This window comes from Chlorocebus sabaeus, chromosome 19 (genome assembly GCF_047675955.1).
Source record: "Chlorocebus sabaeus isolate Y175 chromosome 19, mChlSab1.0.hap1, whole genome shotgun sequence".
NCBI lineage: Eukaryota > Metazoa > Chordata > Mammalia > Primates > Cercopithecidae > Chlorocebus > Chlorocebus sabaeus.
This window is the reverse complement of record NC_132922.1, coordinates 30545035-30566250: the sequence shown is the minus strand read 5'-3', so window position 1 is coordinate 30566250 and position 21216 is coordinate 30545035. Positions and strand designations below refer to the sequence as shown.

The 21216-nt window shown below is 54.8% G+C and overlaps 1 protein-coding gene and 1 pseudogene across 1 annotated transcript; one reads left to right on the top strand and one right to left on the bottom strand.

Annotated features, from left to right (window-relative positions):
• Positions 1–4643: 4643 nt before the first annotated feature.
• Positions 4644–8916, bottom strand: LOC103223603 (sphingomyelin phosphodiesterase 4-like). The gene is made up of 8 exons (XM_073007118.1): positions 8827–8916; positions 8652–8734; positions 7821–7902; positions 7003–7185; positions 6343–6576; positions 6008–6096; positions 4898–5203; positions 4644–4800 (listed from the first exon to the last, which is right to left on the bottom strand). The coding sequence occupies exons 1-8, from the start codon at positions 8914–8916 to the stop codon at positions 4644–4646; spliced, it is 1224 nt and encodes a 407-aa protein (XP_072863219.1).
• A 1001-nt stretch (positions 8917–9917) lies between these two features.
• LOC103223601 (sodium/hydrogen exchanger 3 pseudogene) lies at positions 9918–20725 on the top strand (annotated as a pseudogene).
• Positions 20726–21216: the final 491 nt, after the last annotated feature.

Here is a 21216-nt window from a genome sequence, read left to right as displayed (position 1 = left end):
ATGCCCAGCTTACCTTTTGAATCTTTTTTTTTTTTTTTTTTTTTTTTTTTTTTTTTTTTTTTTTGAGACAGAGTCTCACTCTGTCGCCTAGGCTGGAGTGCAGTGGCATGATCTCGGCTCACTGCAAGCTCCGCCTCCCGGGTTTACACCATTCTCCTGCCTCAGCTTCCCAAGGAGCTGGGACTACAGACGCCCGCCACCATGCCCAGCTTATTTTTTGTATTTTTTAGTAGAGACGGAGTTTCACTGTGTTAGCCAGGATGGTCTCGATCTCCTGACCTCGTGATCCACCCGCCTCGGCCTCCCAAAGTGCTGGAATTACAGGTGTGAGCCACCACGCCCAGCTTACCATTTTGAATCTTAAGAGGAGAAAGTCTGGTTCTCTGGAAGGCCTGGGTAGCTTTTCTCCTGAGCATCTTGAGAAAAAAGTGCTCTGAGCACTCCTTGGGAAGTCCGAGTCAGCACATGCAGCCAGGTGGGTGCTCCCTGGCTGCTCTCCCAGAGGTCAGCATAGCTGGAGGTAGCTGGAGGGAGGAGGCTGCAGATGCATTGAAGTCAGGAGGACCCAACAGTGGAGAGAGAAGTTACTGGTGACACCCTCGGCTTGACGCTGTGCTCCCCTGGGCTGGGCTGGGTGTCAAAAGGCCTCCACCCTCTGAAGTGCCAGCCTTTTGCTGTGGCTGAAAAGCATTTGCTCCTCCTCTTCCTCTCACTTCTTTGCATTCTTCTGACCTCTTAAGTGCATACAAAGATTCACATGGATATTAAAGTCAATGGTGATTTTCATAGCTGGAATACTCGTTGGGAGAAAGTAGGAATTGCTTTTTTTTTTTCTTTTCTTTTTTTTTTTTTTTTTGAGACAGGTCTCTCACTCTGTTGCCCGGGCTGGAGTGCAGTGATGCAATCTTGGCTCACTGCAGCCTCCATCTCCCAAGCTCAAGTGATCCTCCCACCTCAGCCTTCTGAGTAGCTGGGACCACAGGTGTGAGCCTCCATGGCTTGGCTAATTTTTTGTATTTTTTAGTAGAGATGGGGTTTCGCCATGTTGCCCAGGCTGGTCTCAAACTCCTGAGCTCAGGCAATCCAGCTGCCTCGGCCTCCCAAAGTTCTGGGATTACAGGCGTGAGCCACTGTGCCTGGCCAAAGGTAGAAATTCTTGATTGGGAAACAATTTGATTTCTTTTGGCCCCTTCTCACTTGAGAAAATTGTGCTGAGGATTCTGGTTTGAGAGTGAAGGGAAGCTAGCTTAATTTTTAAAGTGAAGGCTACATGAGTCCTCTCTCCAGTGTGGTGGCTCACACCTGTAAACCCAGCGCTTTGGGATGCAGAAGCTGGCAGATCACTTGAGCCCAGGAGTTTAAGACCAGCCTGGCAACATAGTGAGACCCCATCTCTACAAAAAAAATTTAAAAATTAGCAGAGTGTGGTGGTGTGTGCCTGTAGTCCTGGCTACTTGGGATGCTGAGGTGGGAGGATTGCTTGAGCCCAGAAGTTGGAGGCTGCAGTGAGCCATGATGGTGCATTGCACTCCAGCCTGGGCAACATAGCGAGAACTTGTCTCAAAAAAATACAAAGAGTCCTCTCATTTATGTTGGAAATGTCAGGGTTATTGGCCATTTAGGGGATCTAACTTGCTCTTGGATGTCCAAGAGGAAAGGTATCGATTTCTCCTGATTGCACAGGGCCTCTGCTGGTGGGTCACCTGCACGAGGTGACCAGAATCTGAGTCACCTCGGGTCATGCGGGTGCTGGTACATCCTAGAGACAGGATGTGTTGGTCATGGAAGAGAGTGGGCCACAACAGCGTTGTCTGGTGCGAGGAGTGGGGTGTGGAGGTGCAGGGGGCACGGGTGGTGTCCGGAGAGCCTGAAGCTGTGCTGCCAGAGGCTCCAGGCCAGGAGGTCTAAGAAGCATCTGGATTTGGCCTGTTCACAGCAGGGGAATGTGGCCTAGTGGCAAAAAGTTGAGGGCATCCTAGGAGTTGAGGTGGTGGCAGCGGTTAGAATAAATCACTCTGGAGGCGTCCAGGGGTGAAGAGACGAGAATGTGCAAGAAATTCCTTCAGCCTGGCCGCCTCAGGACCCCGGCCACCGGCCTCCCTCCTAGATGTCCCCAGAGCTTCCTCCTCCTTGTGCCCCAGAACTGGTTCCTGAATTGCTCCAACCCCAGGCCTCCCCTGGAAGTCCCCCCCAGTGCCTCCCGGCTGGGATGCCTAACTGCATTTTGTTTCTGCTCTTGTGCCAGTAGTCCTCCTTTCTCTCCAGTGTCTGGACCCCAACTACCAAGACCCTGCCTCCTCACTCAGCTTTGCTGTGCTTAGTTCTCTACTCAGTAGGTTGTGTCTGCCTCCACTGCTGGCCAGACACTGCCCTGGGGCTGAGTGCACAGTCCCCAGCCACTCGCGAGATCCTCAGAACTTCCTGGAAGCCATAGACACGGTAGCATATGCTTCAGGTTGTCAGGTTTTTTGTTTTTTTTTTCGGAGACAGAGTCTTGCTCTGTCACCCAGGCTGGAGTGCAGTGACATGATCATGGCTCACTGCAGCCTTGACCTTCTGGGCCCAGGTGATCCTCCCACCCCACCTCAAGTAGCTGGGACCACATGTATGAGCCACCACCACACCTAGCTTCTTGAATCTTTTTTTTTTTTTGAGACAGAGTCTCACTCTGTCGCCCAGGCTGAAGTGCAGTGGCATGATCTTGGCTCACTGCAACCTCCGGCTCCCAGGTTCAAGCGATTCTCCTGCCTCAACCTCCCGAGTAGCTCGGATTACAGGTAGGTGGCACCACACCCAGCTAATTTTTATGTGTTTAGTAGAGACAAAGTTTCACCATGTTGGCCAGGCTGATCTCGAACTCCTGACCTCAGGTGATCTGCCCATCTTGGCCTCCCAAAGTGCTGGGATTATAGGTGTGAGCCACACGCCCAGCCAACTTTTTGAATCTTTTGTAGGGATGGGGTCTTGCTATATTGCCCAGGCTGGGCTTAAACTTCTTGGCTCAAGTGATTCCCCCCTGCCTTGGTTTCCCAAAGTTCTGGGATTACAGGCCAATCTACTCAATGTTGATATTAAGTAGAAGGCAAAATTCACATGGCTCAGGCCCAGCAGGCTCAGGCTGGGTGTGGTGCCATCTACCTGTAATCCCAGCTACTCAGGAGGCTGAGGCAGAAGAATCGTTTGAACCCGGGAGCTGGAGGTTGCAGTGAGCCAAGATCATGCCACTGTACTCCAGCCTGAGTGACAGAGACTCTGTCTCAAAAAAAAAAAAAAAGAAAAGAAAAAAAAGATTCAAGCAGGCCCTCACCCTTTCTGTCACAGGCACTTCAGTGTTAACATGCACCTTGGTTTTGCTGCTGCCGTGTCTACTGTGCCCCTGGGCAAGGAAAGCAAAGGAAACCAGAGGGTCAGGCCCATGGACACTGGGGCGAGGGGCCAACCTGGGTGAGGGTGCCCAGCAGCTGTTTCTGCAGCCCCTGCGTGTTCAGGGACCCTGTGTGGGTGAACCGCCTGGATACTGAGCCTAGGCGGTGGAAAACTCAAAAACAAGGGCAGGTTTATTCAGATCCCTGGTGGAGTTACAAACTTGGTTTGGTTTTTGGTCACAGGCCCTAAAATGCCATTATTCTGAGTTTACATAAAAATACAAAGCACTGGCCGGGTGCAGTGGCTCACACCTGTAATCCCAGCACTTTGGGAAGCTGAGGTGGGTGGCTCACATGAGGTCAGGAGTTTGAGACCAGCCTGACCAAAATGGTGAAACCCCATCTGTACCAAAAATACAAAAATTAGCCGGGCATGGTGGCACATGCCTGTAATCCCAGCTACTCGGGAGGCTGAGGCAGGAGAATTGCTTGAACCTGGGAGGAGGAGCTTGCAGTGAGCCGAGATCGCGCCACTGCACTCCAGCCTGGGCGACAGAGGGAGACTCTGTCTCAAAAAACAAAACAAAACAAAAACCAAAATACAAATTACAACATTTAAATTTGAAAATCATTAAAAAGAACCCCCAAAACCCCACATCAAAAACAAAGGCTTGGTTTGAAAATCACCACTGAGGCTGGGTGCAGTGGCTCATGCCTGTAATCCCAGCACTTTGGGAGGCTGAAGCAGGCGGATCACGAGGTTAGGAGATCGAGACCATCCTGGCTAACATGGGGAAAACCCATCTCTACTAAAAATATAAAAAATTAGTCGGGCATGGTGGCACGAGCCTGTAGTCCCAGTTACTTAGGAGGCTGAGGCAGGAGAATCGCTTGAACCTGGGAGGTGGAGGTTGCAGTGAGCCAAAATGGTGCCGCTGCACTCCAGCCTGGGTGACAGAGCAAGACTCCGTCTCAAAAAAAAAGAAATCACCACTGAGATGCTGTTCTCCCTGGTGTGTCGTCTGTGGGGTGAATGAAGGTGTGAGAGATCCCATGGTGGCTTCTGTCAGTCTGTAGTTGTCATTATTTTGAATACTTAAGTATCATCAAACGGTTGCTGTGTCTTTGAGCACTTGATTTTATTGAAGCTACTTTCCCTCCCTTCTCAGTCCCGTTTCCCCCAGATGCCTCCACAACTGCAGGAATCCCCCTGCTCCCAACCAGGAGCCCAAAGATAACCATGTTCCCACCCGGAGTGGCCTCCCACGCCCAATGCCATCAGGGCTGGTGCAGCTTCCCCCGCTTGGTCAGCAGCGTCCTGGCTGAGGAGTAGAGGACATAGCCCAGAGTAAACAGCAGTGCACAGGTGAGGGGCCCAATGCAGAACAGAGAAGCCACGAAGAAAGCCAGCAGCAGCCAGGACAGTGTCAGGTAGCTGCCCAGAAAGCACAGGCTGAGCCTGGGGCCGCTGGCCAGCGTGGGCTCTGTGAGGCAGTAGCGACAGAAGCTGCCAAGGGAGTCATCTCAGGAACACAGAGCCGCCATCTTCAGGTCTGCAAACTGAAGCGCAGACAGTGGCACGGGGGTATGGGGTGGTGGCACCACAGGCCTCAGGTGCACCCCACCCCCATAGGGCCACCCTGGGACTGTACCCCAGGCAGGAGCACCCAGAACCCTCTCCGAAGAGGCCAGGCCGGCCCTCCTGCCCACTCACTCTGTTTGATGGCAGATGACAGCCAGAAGGGTGCTCGAACCAAGCTGGTAATCTCATAGCTCCAGAGGGGCAGCAGCTCTGGGTCCCCCCGATACTCAATTTCAAACCTTTGCAGCCTGTTGATCTAGAAAACCAGGTCGTAGGGTTGGGTCAGAAAACATGGCCCTGACCAGGCGCAGTGGCTCACGCCTATAATCCCAGCACTTTAGGAGGCCCAGACAGGTGGATCACGAGGTCTAGAGTTAGAGACCAGCCTGACGAATATGATGAAACCCTGTCTCTGTTAAAAATACAAAAATTGGCCAGGTGCCGTGGCTCACACCTGTAATCTCAGCACTTTGTGAGGCCGAAGAAGGTGGATCACGAGGTCAGGAGATGGAGACCATGGAGACCATCCTGGCTAACACGGTGAAACCCTGTCTCTACTAAAAAATAAAAAAATTGGCTGGGCATGGTGGCGGGTGCCTGTAGTCCCAGCTACTCCAGAGGCAGGAGAATGGTGTGAACCCAGCAGGCTGAGCTTGCAGTGAGCTGAGATTGTGCCACTGCACTCCAGCCTGGGTGACAGAGTGAGACTCCGTCTCAAAAAAAAAAAAAAAAAAAAAGCCAGGTGCAGTGGCATGCGCCTATAATCCCAGCTACTCAAGAGGCTGAGGTGGGAAAATCGCTTGAACCCGGGAGGCGGAGGTTGCAGTGAGCTGGGATCTTGCTACTGCACTCCAGCCTGGGCGACAGAGGGAGACCTTGTTTCAAAAAAAAGAAAGAAAAGAAAACATGGCCCCTGCACACAATTCAGAAGAGCCAAGCCATCTCTGCTCACAGCAGAGGAGGGAGCTGGGGACAGGTCAGGGCCCAGCCCATGCAACTCTGGGACTTGGGCCTCTCACCTGGTACTGGCTCAGGGGCGTAGGGATGAGTCCATCCTCACCTGCAATGCAGTTGGAGCTGCTGCTTTCCATTCTCATCCTGGATGGTGTCCAAGGCAAGTGTGAACTGCGTGAGCTGCGCTTCACTGAGCTGCCAGAGAGAGAGAAGCGCCTCTGCCCTCAGTGTCAAGGTGAAGGAAGGGACCAGTCTTCACCCCACCAGCTTCTAATGGTGGCGACAAGGGCACCCAGATGGGGTGTGGGCCTGCCTCCCACAACACTGGGTTCATCTGCATGGGGCCTGGGACAGGTGCGTGGCAGACCACAGGCTAAGGGGGAGCAGACCCTTCGGGGAAGGGGACCCTAATGGCCGTGGGGTAGGCCCCATTGCTCATACCTGGAATATCTGGCACAGATACTCCAGGGCCTCCTCCAGGCACTCGTCTGTCTTCCGGACGCTGTCCTGCCCCATCTCGTCCAGGTCATTGGCTGAAGAGGAGCCGTTGGTGTCCGTGGGGCCAAAGCCCGGCCACAATAGGAAGGAGCAGCTGGCCGGACTCTCCACACATGGGTCTGAGATGAACTTGGCCATGTGCTTGGCCTGTGTGATGAGCTGAGTGAGGTGCAGGACCTGCAAGGGAGGCAAGAGCAGGTCACTGGCAGGAGAGGCCTGTGCTGCCACCAAGGCAGGCTGACTGGGGGCCCTAAGATGGATGCACAGCCAGATCACTGAGTGACGGGAGGAGCAGCTTCTGCTGGAGGACTTTTAAAGACTAAAGGATGATCTTCTAAATGTGAAATTTCCCAACACTGCCTTCGTTATCAGAAACAAATCAGACTTTACTGAAATGAGGGAAGGAGAAGTGCATCAACTCTACGCCCAGCCTCCCTCCTTCCAGCCAGAACACAGCACTTTCCTGCCTCTGCTCAGCCCCGTGGCTCCAGGGGCCCTATGGATGGGCACCACCAACCCGCTCAGCAGGGTGTGGGCCTCAGGCCTGAACATCAGGGTGTACTTGCAGTCCTGGCCCTCCAAGCTGTAGACGTGGCTCTTCACCTTGAAGGAGGTATCAGTGACCACTGGTGGCCACGATGACAGGAAGCCGCTGGCGAATGTGCAGGCTGTGAAGAGTCGGTGCTGGCGGTGGGGGATGACGAGCTCCGGCTCCAGGAACAGCTGCTCAAACTGGAAGGCAGGAGACAAACCTAGCGCCCACTTCCAGAGGCACAGAGTACCTGGTTACTGCCCACAGGTTTTCAGGATGCCTCCGAGGTATCTGAGGAGCCATGACCCAGGGGTGTCCTCCTGAGGCCCTGCCTGGCAGTGTCTCCCATTTAGTAGGTGGCTGACATGGGGAGGGCAAATGAGGGAGCTGGTGGCTCACAGAGCCCCCAGCAGTATCTACAGGAGGGCAAACACCGGGAGGAGCGACAGAAGCCAATGTCCAACCCAGCCAAGACAAACGCACGCCAGAGACCAAGACAGCCTCCCAAGGCTGCTGCCACGAGTTGCCAGGGAGAAATTGTGATGCCATGGGGCCGCAGCTTGGTCTGTGCAGCCCCCTCTGTGGGTATACCTGCTGTCCTCCACCCAGTGCCTGGTGCCTGGTGCCTGCCAGCCGGTCCCAGCCTTAACTGTGCAGATGTGTCCCAGGAGTCTCCACAGCAACCTTTGCCAGGGCCCACTCTGGACACGTGGGTCCCTCTTGAAGAGGTGTCACTCACCAGCTAAGGGCCTGGCTCTGGTCTGGCTGGGTCGGGGTCTGCCGGGCTGGCCTGGGCCAAGGACTTACCGTTCTGGATCATCTTGGCTAGGTTGGGCTGGGCAAAGACTCTGGCCGTTCAGAACACCATGAGCACGTGCTTGGGACTGACCAGGTCTGTGTGGAGCACGTGGTTCAGGAAGCCCACGAACAGCTTGGTGGACATCAGCAGGTTCTCCTGGACAAAGGGCACCCTGGGGACCGAGGTGGCAGGTTGGGGCCAGCCTTCCCACTGGAGGTGGAGGTGGGGGCTGCACCCGTCCATGCCCCTAATACCCCTGCTTGTTCCCAGGCTTTCAGACTCTCCCTGGCCAAGGTGGCAAAGTGTCATGGATGACAGCTCAGAGGACTGTTGGCAGGCAGGTGAGGCCCAGGCCCTCTGAGGATGCTGAATCCTTAGCAGGGCTGAGGCCCCTTTCCAAGAGGACTGAAGCCACCATGGCAGAGGCTGGCCCAGAGCCTGAGGGGGCTGAGGGAGGATCCCCCAGAGGGTCCAAAGGGGAAGGCCTCGGGCAAGGAAGGGAGAGGTCAGTGGCTATGCCAGGTGCCACGGACGCCTGGGAGGTCTGCTGTGAGGATGAAGCAGGAGATGAGGGGAAGGCAGCCACTGGTTTGCTCTGTGCTGGTAAGGAAGGGTCAAGGCACAGTTTGCAGGTCACTATGAAAATCTGTCTGGGCCAGAAGGGAGAGGGGACAGGTCATCCACTGCTTCCATGAGAAACCCATTCTAGGACCTGGCAAAGTTGAGCCTAGGAAGGGCTGGTCTGTGCTCCACTTAGCAGGGTCTGGGAGAGGAGCCCAGGAGGCTGCCAGAGCCAGGGCCAGGCTGACCCCAGCATAGGCCGCTGTCCTGGCCTCCACCCACTGGAGCAACATCTGCCCAGGGGAGCCAGTGGCATGGCTGTGAGGAGAGGGGCCAGGGCTTACCGTTTCTCAGGCACACCAGGGCTGGGAGTCGCTGCTGGGAGCCTGCTTGTGAGCCGCACATCGCCACGGCTGCAGGTAGCTCAGCCACACCTCCAGGACCTGTCAGGGAGGTGTGTGCTGAAGGCCCAGTGGCTGGGGCCAAATCCTCCCGTGGTCTGGAGGCCAGGTCCCCAGGTGGCAGCTACACTGACTCTTCCCACGTCCCCCAGAGGGCGCAGGAGAGACACGCACAGCCCTGTGAGGTTTGGCTCTCTCACTGTCGCTTCAGAAGCCAGGGTCATGGGCGGGCTTTTCCCAGCCCACAGGACCCAGTGCTCCCTGGTTGTGTAAGAGTAGAAACCCGTTTGGCACCAGACAGATGGCACGGGGCAGGGCTTTGCTGTACCTGAGGGTTGGCTTTGGAAACTGAAACAGAAAGAACAATGTGACCTCCAAGGCCCCTCCTCTCCAAGGTCTCTGTGACAACATTTGTTCTCCTCCTTCATCCACCCCAGGGGGCCTCCCTCACTGGGGCACACAGAGGACTCAGGCCCGCATGAGATGGGGCTGACACTCCTAGCTCCGAACAATGGGTCCAGGGGCCAGTGGCCAAAGCAATGCTGCAAAACAGGTATAGTTTCTGCTGGACGAACCTCAGGACAGCGGCCTGCAGGGGAGGGGAGGGTCACCACTGCTTGCACAGTAAGGTGGCCCTGCCTGGGGCTCCCATTAGCGAGGGTTGGCTCTGCCAGGGGAGAGCACTGGGCACCTCTGAGAGGTAAGAGCTGGTTTCAGCCCCATTCTTCAGAGGAAGAAACCAAGGTTAGGGAACATCCCAAGGACACACCCAGCATGCAGGCGGCCAAGCCATTGCATCCCCTGCACACACCTCACCTCAGCCCCACACAAAACAGCCCACTCTGCCAGCCCCAGTGGGCCTGGGAGTCAGGACCCACCCCAGCCCTTTTCCTGACAGGGGTGGGGAGGAGCAAGTGACGGCAGCGTGATGGGGCCTCTTTGGCCAGTCTGGAGAGAGAGGCTCTGGGAGCCAGAGACTAGCCTGGGTGACAGAGTAATACCCTGTTAAAAAAATAAGAACCTTCACTTTCCTCCCCAATTCCTTCCAACTGCTCCTCATTCTGGACACTGCCAGGTAAGGGCTCAGCCCAGGAGAAGCCCTGGATATCAATTCCTCTGTTGCCCACAGACTTGTCAGGAAAACCCCAAGACAAGAGCACAGTCAAGCTAACAGGCCAAGCTTTTGATTTACAATGTACAAGCAGGATCCTGGAGACCTACACCCATGAGGAAAGCCTTTTTGCTGGCCGTGGGCTTTCTCTGGTTGCTCAGCATTGGGAGGGCAGGTGGGAGCATCAAAAGTGGATGAGGGCAAGGGAACAGGGGCACTGAGTCCGAGTGGACATGCTCACCTCTCCATGCTTACCCCCGGCCCTTTGGGCCTCAACACATCTGTGATGCTGAGGCTGGTGCAGGGCCTGGCCTCTGGGTATATCCTGGGATGCTGCAGACCCCGCATGGACCACTGCTCACATCACTCCCCACTCAAGTCTCCCCGTCAGGAAAATGTCCCCACAGGTCCAGGTGACACACCCCACAGATCAGTGACTGAGGCTGAGAATGGAGCTATAGGGTGGGAGGTATTTTATTCTTCTTTTTTTTTTTTTTTTGAGACAGAGTTTCACTCTGTCACCCAGGCTGGGGTGCAACAGCATGATGTCGGTTCACTGCAACCTCTGCCTCCTGGGCTCAAGATCCTCCCACTTCAGCCTCCCGAGTAGCTGAGACCACAGGCACACACCACCACACCCAGCTAGTTTTTCTTTTCTTTTCTTTTTTTTGTAGAGGCAGGGGTCTCGCCATGTTTCCCAGGCTGGTCTCAAACTCCTGAGCTCAAGCAATCTGCATGCCTTGGACTCCCAAAGTTCTGGGATTACAGGTTTCAGCCATTGTGCCCGGCTATTTTCTTCTATCTAGCTGTATCTTTAAGTCTTTGGGCAACGAATTTGCATTGCTTTGGAAGGAAGGAGAAAACCAGTCCCTATACTACCTGACTAGAAGGGCACCAGCAGGTGGGAAGTCAGACCAGTGTCCTTCTCCTCCAGTCTCACCCGGGCCCTCCCTCCCATCCTGGCCTGGGATTCTGAGCCATGACATCCTCCCTGCAGCTCATGGGAGGGGACGGCATCCATATGGGAACTGGGAACCTGCCTTCCCTGCGGGTGCACTTACCCAGCCTCACCTGGTCCTTCCAGAGGGTCTGGAGGGGCCGGGTGTCGGGCCCTGTCCCCGGCAGTCACATGAAAGCCTCAGGCTATTTTCCCACAGGTTTGCGGAGCCACAGATTTCCCTCAGCTCTGCATCCCTCCTAGGCCACAGTCCCACGTGGAGTCCCTGGCCACAGTCATACCTGCTTGCTTCTTAAAGATGTGTCCCCAAAGCGCCCACATTTCCCACTCGGCCCAGCCTCACAACACCTCAGCCCACCCCTCCAGGACCTCCCTGGTCACCCCTACTGCCATGGGGGTTACTAGATGCTTCCTGGACACTGCCCTCCCTCCCTGACCCAAGTCTTCTCCAGTGGCTCCCGCAGAACAGGGATGCCACCACATGCTGTAGTTGCCACCCCATCCCACCGGCACTCAGGGCCCACGTTTATCCATCCTGTGCTCAAATTCCCATTCAATCACGTGTGCTCCTTCGCAGGGTAAATGGGGCAGGCCCCTGGCTGTGGGCACGGCTCGTCCCCCGGGTTCTCACAGACTCGCTAACTCTATCGTCTCCGAAATCCCCCATGGGCCTGAACTCTGCTTCACTGACCTCAAATCCATCCGTACACTTGTCATTTGTGCCTAGGCAGACCACGACCTCTATGAGGTTGCTACCTATTCTCATCCCCCTCTGGTGGTGTCTACGAGTGGCCGAGGCTCCCTAGCTGAAGGCGGGGCCCAGGCCGGGCCGTCAAGGACTGACAGCCTCTGTGGGCTATAGGGCCAAGCTCCAGGTCCTCGCCAACCCCCTGCCTCACACACAGAGTCTCACAGGACCTCCAGCGTGGGTGACAGTTCTGAACAGGGCAGCACCCACATTACTGTAAGTCCCAGGCCTCTGTGTCTTCAGCTCCTTCCTGAGCACCAGGCCCTGCAGAGTGGGGGTGAACTGGGCCACTGCAGAGGCCTCACGACTCCAGCTCTTCAAACCAGGGCCAAGCATGGAGCCTCAACACCAGAGACCTTGGGACTCCTCCACTGGTGGGGAGCTGGCCAGTTTGGGCCATGTGCTTCGTTCTGCCACACAGCCACACCCCACCCCCTCAAACCGGGCCAGTCTGCAAAGCCAAGGGCCAGGCCAGGCTGGAGGCTGATCTCTGCCTCCCGCAACACAGGGGCTTCGCTCTGCCTCAAAGTAGCTTCTGTCACCTGCGGCTGGGTCCAGCCAGCCCCTTGCTTTGCCGGGCACGGACACGCACTCTGGGCAGGGGAAGGGAATGAAGGAGCGCCACCCCCTTGCTTTGCCAGGCATGGACACGCACTCTGGGCAGGGGAAGGGAATGAAGGAGCGCCACCCCCTTGCTTTGCCAGGCATGGACACGCACTCTGGGCAGGGGAAGGGAATCAAGGAACGCAGCATGTACTTGGTAGGTGTGGAGGGCCTGGAGGCTGGGCTGCAGGGGGCTGTGGTGGGCACTGGAGACACAGAGTCGGTAGTGCAGAACCTCCAGCTGAGACGGTGGACAGAAGCCAGAAGAGGCAGAAGAGGAAAGCATGAGAGGACAGGGTGGGGAAGGGGAAACATGGGACCGGACATAGGAGGGGGAAGTGGAGAAAGAAAGCAATGAGAACGAGCCCAGAAGTGAGGAGAAAAACGACAACAAAAGTGTGGTCAGTGACCATCCAAACAATTGCAGTCCCAGCAGCCGCGGCCAGCGCAGCACCCTCCTCAGCAGCCAGGCCAGGGCTGTGGCGGCACTCTCCTCAGCCTTGGAGGCTGGGGGTGGATAGACGCTCCAGCTCACCGGGGTGGCCTCTCAGTGTCGCTGAGGCCTAAAGGCCTCACTAGCTCATTGGAAGGGCCCAACTCACCACCCTTCCAGATGGGACCCGCTCTCCCCAGTGACTCTGAGGCCACACTGTGTGTGCCATGTGCACACCACAGCCCTTCAAGTGCTCAGGGTCTTCTCTGGGACATGCTGTCAGCCACCAAGGCCTCAAGATCCTGAGGCCCAGAAAAGAAACTGTCAAAGCTTGTTCCAGGAGAGGGACTCTGCCCAGAGAAGACACATATGTAATTGCCTGGATTTCCCTGGGTTGTTTTGATAAATTTATCAAATTTGCATATGACATGATCAATTCCTATGTGTCTAAAACCCAAGCAATGTCCCCTCCCTGAGTGGATCTCTCTGAGAGCTGAGGATGACGACAGGTCCCCAAGGGTAGCACAGACAGGAGCACAGGCTCAGGCCCCCAGGTCCTGCCCTCCGCACCCCCAAATCTGGAGGTCAGCCGAGGTGGTGTGTGCATCAGCTCTGACTCTAGGAGGCAGCCTCTCCTAATGCACCAGGAACTCCCACCCTCCAGATATGGAGGGCTCCCAAGGGCAGGAGCCCCCGAGGACCTGGCCACAGCCACACAGACTCAGAGGCAGCAGGAAACAAGCTAAGCTGGCCCCCAGCCAGGACCCTCCAATCTACCACCCCGCAGCGCTGCAGCGTCCAAAGCACCCCTTCAGCCCAGCACAGCCAGAGCTGGCCTGGCGCATATCCTGCCTCATGAGCACCATGCCTCCTGCCCAAGCAGCACGGCCACTGGGCTCCACACAGGAGAGATCAGGACACACCTGCTAGATGCCACAGCACGCAGAGCAGGGCGGGAAGGAGCAGGGCAGGAAGGTGTCGCCTTCACAGCCTTCCTCTATGCCAGACCTGGGGCTCAGGCAGGAATCAGACACAGTTCTCCAGTGTGTCTCTGTCCTCGCTTAAAGGAACACAGTGGCCTGTGGGGCCGTCGGCCATCTTTACGGCCCACAGGGCCACCAGGGAGCAAGCACGCACCTTGGATTCAACTAGTGAGTGCAGGGCAACCCCGGGAGCCTCACTTCCTGCATGTGGAAATAAGGGCTAGCAGGGACGGGCAAGGATTTCTGTATGGCAGGTGCAGCATAGGCCGAGGCAAGGGGCCTTGGGGGACACGGACCTCCACAGCTGCCTTTCTCTGACTCCTACCCACTCAGTTTTCTCACATTTTGTTTTTTGCCTCAACTGGAAGAGGCAAAAAGTGGAGTGTCTCTGGGCACTTGGTCCCACCACTGCAAGTCATTCTGAGCAGGGCTCACCCGACCCAAGGTCTGGCCAAGAGGAAGTGAACATTGGGAAGAAGGGAAAGGCACCTCCTGCCCTCTGTAGGGACAACCCCCTGCCAGTTCCCTTGGCCCGTGAGGACACAGAATCCTCACAGGCAACAGCCCAGAAGAGCCTTTCTGGCTGGCCCTTGAAAGTAGGTATATTTCCACTCACACAGTAGGCAGAACCAGCAGACAAGAAGGTGACACAGTGCAGCGGCCCCTGCCCCTGCCAGGCCAAGCCACATGCAAGAGCGCTGAGCAAGCGCCCTAGGGCCCCAGGGAGAAGCGGGGCCCTAGGAACAAACCAGGCCCCCAGGCACCAGCCAGGCACATGCAGCAAGTCTGCTCTGGAAGCAGGAAGGGCACTGCAGGCTCTGTGACTCAGGAGGCCCAAGATGGGGTCCCCAGCTTTTCCTCGTTCTCCTTCCAGGTGATGCCAAGGGTGAGGATTTGGGGGAACCTATGCTCTGAGAGATCCTTCACATGGCAAAGCATGGGGCCACAGAACTGGCTGCAGAGACTGTGGCAGAGGCAGGCCCACAGCTCTTCCCCAGAACCAAAGAAAAAGTGACAGGAGGCTCTTCTGTAGTTTAACTCCATCACCCACAGGTCCTTCATTCTGGAGAAAGCCCTCAAGAATTTTGTCAGCAACAAAGCCAAAGTCTCCCAAGCACACTGATGCACAAACGCCATGGGCACCAGACTACAGGTTGTGTGCCTAGGGCACACTGCCCAGAGAGGGAGCGGGGAGAGGCGAGGCGGAGGGGGAGGAAGCAGGCCAGGCTGCATGTAGGAGGGCGCCAGGCCCCCACGCACCATGAGTACAGCTGCTTGCTCATGGTCTGGAGGAGGTGGGGGAGTGGGGGGCAGACAGGAGGCTAACTATGGTGCCACTATGCTGGGCATGGGTCTTTTCCGGGCCATCACTTCATGGGAAAACACAAAGGCACTGCTGATGGTGGAGGAGACACCACTATTGTTTAATTGTTCAGTTTCTTTTTTTTATTAAAAGAGATGGGGGGGCTGGGCACGGTGGCTCACGCCTGTAATCCCAGCACTTTGGGAGGCCGAGGCAGGTGCATCATGAAGTCAGAAGTTCAAGACCAGCCTGGCCAAGATGGAGAAGCCCAACTCTACTAAAAATACAAAAATTAGCCAGGCACGGTGGCAGGTGCCTGTAACCCTAGCTACACGGGAGGCTGAGGCAGCAGAATCGCTTGAACCTGGGGGACAGAGGTTGCAGTGAGCCGAGATCACATCATTGCACTCCAGCCTGGGCGACAGAACGAGACTCTGTTTAAAAAAAGAGAGAGGGCCGGGCGCGGTGGCTCAAGCCTGTAATCTCAGCACTTTGGGAGGCCGAGACGGGCGGATCATGAGGTCAGGAGATCGAGACCATCCTGGCTAACACGGTGAAACCCGTCTCTACTAAAAAATACAAAAAAAACTAGCCGGGCGAGGTGGCGGACGCCTGTAGTCCCAGCTACTCGGGAGGCTGAGGCAGGAGAATGGCGTGAACCCGGGAGGTGGAGCTTGCAGTGAGCTGAGATCCGGCCACTGTACTCCAGCCTGGGCTGCAGAGCGAGACTCCGTCTCAAAAAAAATAAAAAATAAAAAAAATAAAAATAAAAAAAGAGAGAGAGAGACAGGGTCTCACTATGTTGGCGAGGCTGGTCTCAAACTCCTGGCCTCAAGCAATCTTTCCCACCTCGGCCTCCCAAAGTGCTAGGATTACAGGAGTGAGTTCCCACGCCTCGTCCGGTTCAGATTCAGTTTTGCAAGATTCTGGAGATTGGATGCACAACAACGTGAATGTATTTAACACTACTAACTGTACACTTCGAAATGGTTAAGACAGTAAATTTTATGTTATGTATATTTTACAATTACAATTTTCTTAATTAAAAAAACAAGCAGCATTAATGCTTTGGTCCAGGAAACAGCAGAACCTTCCAGTTCTGTCCTGTAAGCCTGTGTCATGGTCTCCTGTCCTCTTCATGGCCAGCACATCCCACTGTCCACACGGCCAAGAGCTGTCTGGGTATCATGGTCCCCTCTGTGAACAGGGGCAATGGTTCCTACCATTCTAGCACCTGAGGCTGCTGTGAAATGGTTTGGAGGCTTCAAAAAGCACGGCATCCCACATACTAGGAGTTATGTCCGAGGTCGGACACAGAATCCTGTCTTATCTACATACCAGGCGTCAACGGCGAGGCTGTGGCTACCAGATCAGTCCTAGGATCCAGTATCAGAAGCAGCACCTGCCAGATCTCTCCAAGGTGTGCTCAGAAGACACAGTCAGGACTCAGGGAGTGACCCAGCCCACACCATTGTGAGAGGCTGGAGCCTCCTGGGAAAACAAAGGATTCTGTCACCTACTATTTGGATCCCCTGAATCAACGGAAGGCCTGTGGAGGCTGCACAAACCCCTCACCATTCCGTGTCACAAAAGTGCTACTGGGGCAGTGCTGAATATCCACATAATCATAGGAAACATCTCCAACACCACGACAGAGGGACACCGAGACACTCTGCAATGATCGTATCACCATGGGCAAAATGAAACAACTCCGACGGACGGGGGGTCCTGGGATGAAAAATACCTTCCATGGCATGTAAGTTAGGTGGGTAGGCAGATTTATTTTCATGTTTTCTAAATGTCATTGCAGAAAAATACCAACAATTTAGAATCAGCCCCGGGCTGAGGGGCCACCTCTGGGACTCTGCCCCACATGGTGGAAGGTGGCTGAATAGTTTCTTTTGAAACAGAAGCTGAGACCAGCTCAGTTCTCACCTGGAGCAGAGTTTCTGACCTCCAGACCTCCTGGGAGGCAGGGTCTGCACTCACAGACGTCTGATGAGAGACGTGTCGCTTCAGGAGGCTAGTGTGTGGAGGCTGTAGGAAGCAAAGGACATGGTGGTGTCCTGAGGGAGACACGGAAACAGACCCAAGTTAGGGGCTCCCACTGGCCAAGCCAGGGGCAGTCTGGACATCAAAATCAATGAGAGCAGGGACGTATCACAACTTGTTCAATTGCACAATGCGCAAACTTCACCGCCGCCCCGGATCCACACGGATATACCTGAATAAACAAACAGCAAAGAGAAAAGTCTTCCCTACCACAGAATGACCACTGACCCAGTAATCAATACAGGAAGAATGAAGTTAGAGAACCACCACTTGGCAACTGCCCTATTAATAGGTTATTTGGTCAAGAATCAAGTGAGGCCAGGCATGGGACCTGCATGAGACCAGGTGTGAGACGCCTGAAATCTCAGCACTTTGGGAAACCAAGACAGAAGGATCTCTTGAGGCCAGGCATTTGAGACCAGCCTGGGCAACACAGTGAGGCCCCCATCTCTACAAAAACATTAAAACATGAAATAGCTGGGCATGGTGGGGTGTGCCTATGGTCCTAGCTACTTAGAAGGCTGAGGTGGGAGAATGGCTCCCTCCTTGGGCCTAGGAGTTGAGGCTACAGTGACCTATGATGGCACCATCTGCACTCCAGCCTGGGGTGACAGAGCAAGACTCTGTTTCTAAAAAAATAAGATGTCCAGCCTGGGCAGCATGGCAAAGCCCTGTCTCTACAAAAAAAAAAAAAAAAAGTATTCAGGTGTGGTGGTGCACCCCTATAGTCCCAGATACTTGGGGGGCTGAGGCAGGAGGGTCACTTGAGCCTAGGAGACTGAGGCTGTCATGAGCCTAGATCATGCCACTGCACTTCAGTCTTGAGTGAGAGAACAAGATCGTGTCTTTTTTTTTTTTTTTTTTTGAGACGGAGTCTCACTCTGTCGCCCAGGCTGCCAGGCTGGAGTGCAGTGGCACGATCTCGGCTCACTGCAAGCTCTGCCTCCCGGGTTCATGCCATTCTCCTGCCTCAGCTTCCCGAGTAGCTGGGAGTACAGGCGCCCACCACCACGCCCGGCTAATTTTTTTTTTTTTTTTTTTTTTTTTTTTTTTTTTTAGTAGAGATGGGGTTTCACCTTGTAAGCCAGGATGGTCTCGATCTCCTGACCCCGTGATCCGTCTGCCTCAGCCTCCCAAAGTGCTGGGATTACAGGCATGAGCCACGGCGCCCGGCCCCAACAAAACTTTATTTGCAAAAACGAGTGGAGCACCGCATCTGGCTCACGGGTGGTAGTTTGTTGTCCCTTTCTCTTGATGGAACAGAAAACAATGTGGAAAAATGAGGGCACTGATGACTTTAAGTCAAAAGTGATACAGAAGAACTTTGAACTAAAAGAAAGTTTTAAGAATATCTTACTTTGATATTTTATCTGTGTGTACTTATAAAAGTGACGTCTGATTAAAAAACAAAACAAGGGGACTGCCATCAGCAAAAGCCCCAAAGCCCCGTGGGTTCCTTGCTGGGTTGTGAGTTCAGCAGCCCCAGCGGGGTGCATTAGTCGAGCACAGCTGGGACTCCCCACAACATGCATGTCCCAGGCTGGCATTGAGACACAGCAGTGATGTTGCTGCGGGGGGCTGCCGATGGCACTGGTGCTGGTGCTAGGGTGGCTGCTATGGGTGAGGGGGTGTCAAGGAGGAGCATAGTAGTGTGCATGATGTGAGCCAGGGCTCCCAGGTGGTCGCCTTTGAACGGGCCAATGTCCAAGACCTGTATATGATTGTGCTCTGCATCCTTGAGGCCAGCCTGGCCAGGACTGGTTCTACCTGTCCCACAAGGTCACCAGCATGGTCCCTGAGAGCACCCTGCTCATCGTCCTGGGCCTGGTGCCGGGCAGCCCATCTGGGTGGCCAAACACATAGCATCCTTCATGCTGATGTCCCCCATCATGCTAGACACCAGCTACTTCATCCCCAACAGGCTCTTCTTTGGAAACCTGGGCACCATCCTGCTGTACAAGGTCATCAGCACCATGTGGAATGCAGCCACCACCATCCTATCCTGTCCCTCTATGGCGTCTCCCTTAGTAGGCTCATGGGCAACCTGCAGAGGGCGCTGCTGGACTGCCTCCTGTTCGGCAGCCTGATCACCACTGTTGACCCAGCAGCTGTCCTGGTTGTGTTTGAGGAGGTTCATGTCAATGAGGTCATGTTCATCATCATCTTCAGGGTGTAGCTACTGAATGACTCTGTCATTGTGTTTCTGTACAATGTGTTTCAATCTTTTGTGACACTGGGTGGTGACAACGTGACCAGCGTGGACTCTATGGAAGGTGTAATCTCCTCCTTTGTGGTGAGTCTGGGGGGCATGCTGGTGGGGGTGGTCTTTGCCTTTCCGCTGTCACTGCTGACCCATCTCACCAAGCACGTGCACATCATTGAGCCTGGTTTCATGTTCATCATCTCCTACCTGTCCATCCTGATGTCTGAGAAGCTGTTGCTGGAGGCCATCTTGGCCATCATCTTCTGTGGCATCTGCTGCCGTAAGTACGTGAAGGCCAACATCCAGGAGCAGTTGGCCACCACCATGTGCTACACCATTAAGATGCTGGCCAGTGGCACCAATCCCATCTTCATGTCCCTGGGCATCTTAGCCATGCACCTGCTCATCTGGATGTGGAACAGGGCCTTTCTCCTCCTGCACTGCCCTTCACCTTCATGTACCAAGGCCATCAGTGTCATCCAGTCCTGGCTCCTGGACTGCTATTGGACGGTGTGGCTGGAGATCATAGACCAGGTGGTCATGTCCTATGGAGGCCTGCATGGGGCCATGGCCTTCATCCTGGTCATGCTTCTGAATGGAAACAAGGTCAAGGAAAATAACCTGTTTGTTAGCACCACCGTCATCATCTTCAGGGTCATTTTCTGGGGCCTGACCATCAAGCCCCTGGTGCAGTGGCTGAAGGTGAAGAGGAGTGAACATCGGGAGTCCAAGCTCCATGAGAAGCTGCACTGCCACACCTTCGACCACATCCTCTTGGCCATCAAGGACATATCCAGGCATATCAGGCACAATTATCTCAGAGAGATGTGGTCCCACTTTGACAGGAATTTCCTCAGTGGAGTCCTCATGAGAAGGCTGGCCCAGAAGTCTCCAGATGGGATCCTCAATGTCTTCCACGAGCTGAACCTGAAGGATGCCATCAGCTAAGTGACCAAGGGAGAGTGCCTGAGGTCCCTGGCCTTCATCAGCTCCCCAAGTGCTAATAATGTGGTAAACGTGGACTTCACACCACGATCGTCCACCATGGTGGCCTCTGTCTCCTACCTCCTGAGGGAGAACATTAGCACCGTCTGTCTGGACATTCAGTCCCTGGGGCAGCACGGCAGAGCATTTGGTACGGGGAGCACACGGTCATGCACCACATGCTGCAGCAGTACCTGTGCAAGCCAGGGAAGGAGTACATGCATCGCTACAGCCACACCAGCTGAGGACAAGAAGCAGGACTGGGATATCTTCCACAGGTTCATGAGGAAGCGCCTGGAATCCTTCAAGTAGACCAAGCTTGGGATCACCCAGAACAAGAAGGCAGCCAAGCTGTACAAGACAAAACACGACCAGAAGTGGGGAACTCCCACAGCTCTGCGCCCGCTCCAGTAAAGCCGCACTAATGCCAACCCAGGCCAGGGCCTGAGCGGCCATCCTGTGCTGCTGAACAAAATGAATTTGCAAAAGTGATACCCTAGACAAGGCTCCAGGCCCCTCCCAGCCCAGCGCTTCTCCTCGGGGACGGTGGGGTGCGTCCACAGTGCCAGGACTCCGGGCATGACCCTAGAGTGGATGCAGGCCCAGCAAGTAGCCCAGGCTTAAGTGCTATTTTCAGGTCCTTAGCAGTTTGTTGAACTGCTGGGTCACCTCGTGGGCTGCAGGTAAACTTGCAGCCCAGCAAGTTTGCTCAGCACTTGTGGGTTTAGACTCCTTGAACCAGCATCTGCCCCCTTTCCCTCCCAGTTTCCATCCTGCCCTCGCCAGCTCTGGAGGTGGCAGCTCTGGGTGGCTGCCATGCAAATGCCTCTTCTGGATCTGGTAGCTCAAGCGGGGATGGAGGGATGAGGCCTGAAGTGACCTGGAGGTCATTTAAATTTTCTAAATTAGACAAAACGATTTTTTTAAAAACCCCATATTCCCATGCCTTTTAAAAATCAAAAACACGTACTGTTTCTTTTCAGTGTAAGCAGTTTTAATTACGTACCAGGGGCAGACTCTACGATACAAGACAGACCTGCAGATAAAGTCTCTTTCCAACATAGTTAGGAGGCATGGCTCACTCCACCTTTTCCAGGTGTCACCTCGAAATCTAATGAACGGCTCCAAACCAGGTAAACTAAACAA

Excerpts from the sequence above, each read along its gene's own strand:
- LOC103223603 (XM_073007118.1), bottom strand. The coding sequence starts at position 8,916 with ATGACCCTGGCTTCTGAAGCGACAGTGAGAGAGCCAAACCTCACAGGG. Across the intron at positions 5,204-6,007 it reads CAGCTCCAACTGCATTGCAG|ATCAACAGGCTGCAAAGGTT; the intron begins GTGAGGATGGAC and ends CTGGTTTTCTAG. Across the intron at positions 4,801-4,897 it reads CCTGAAGATGGCGGCTCTGT|CTACCTGACACTGTCCTGGC; the intron begins GTTCCTGAGATG and ends CTTTCTGGGCAG.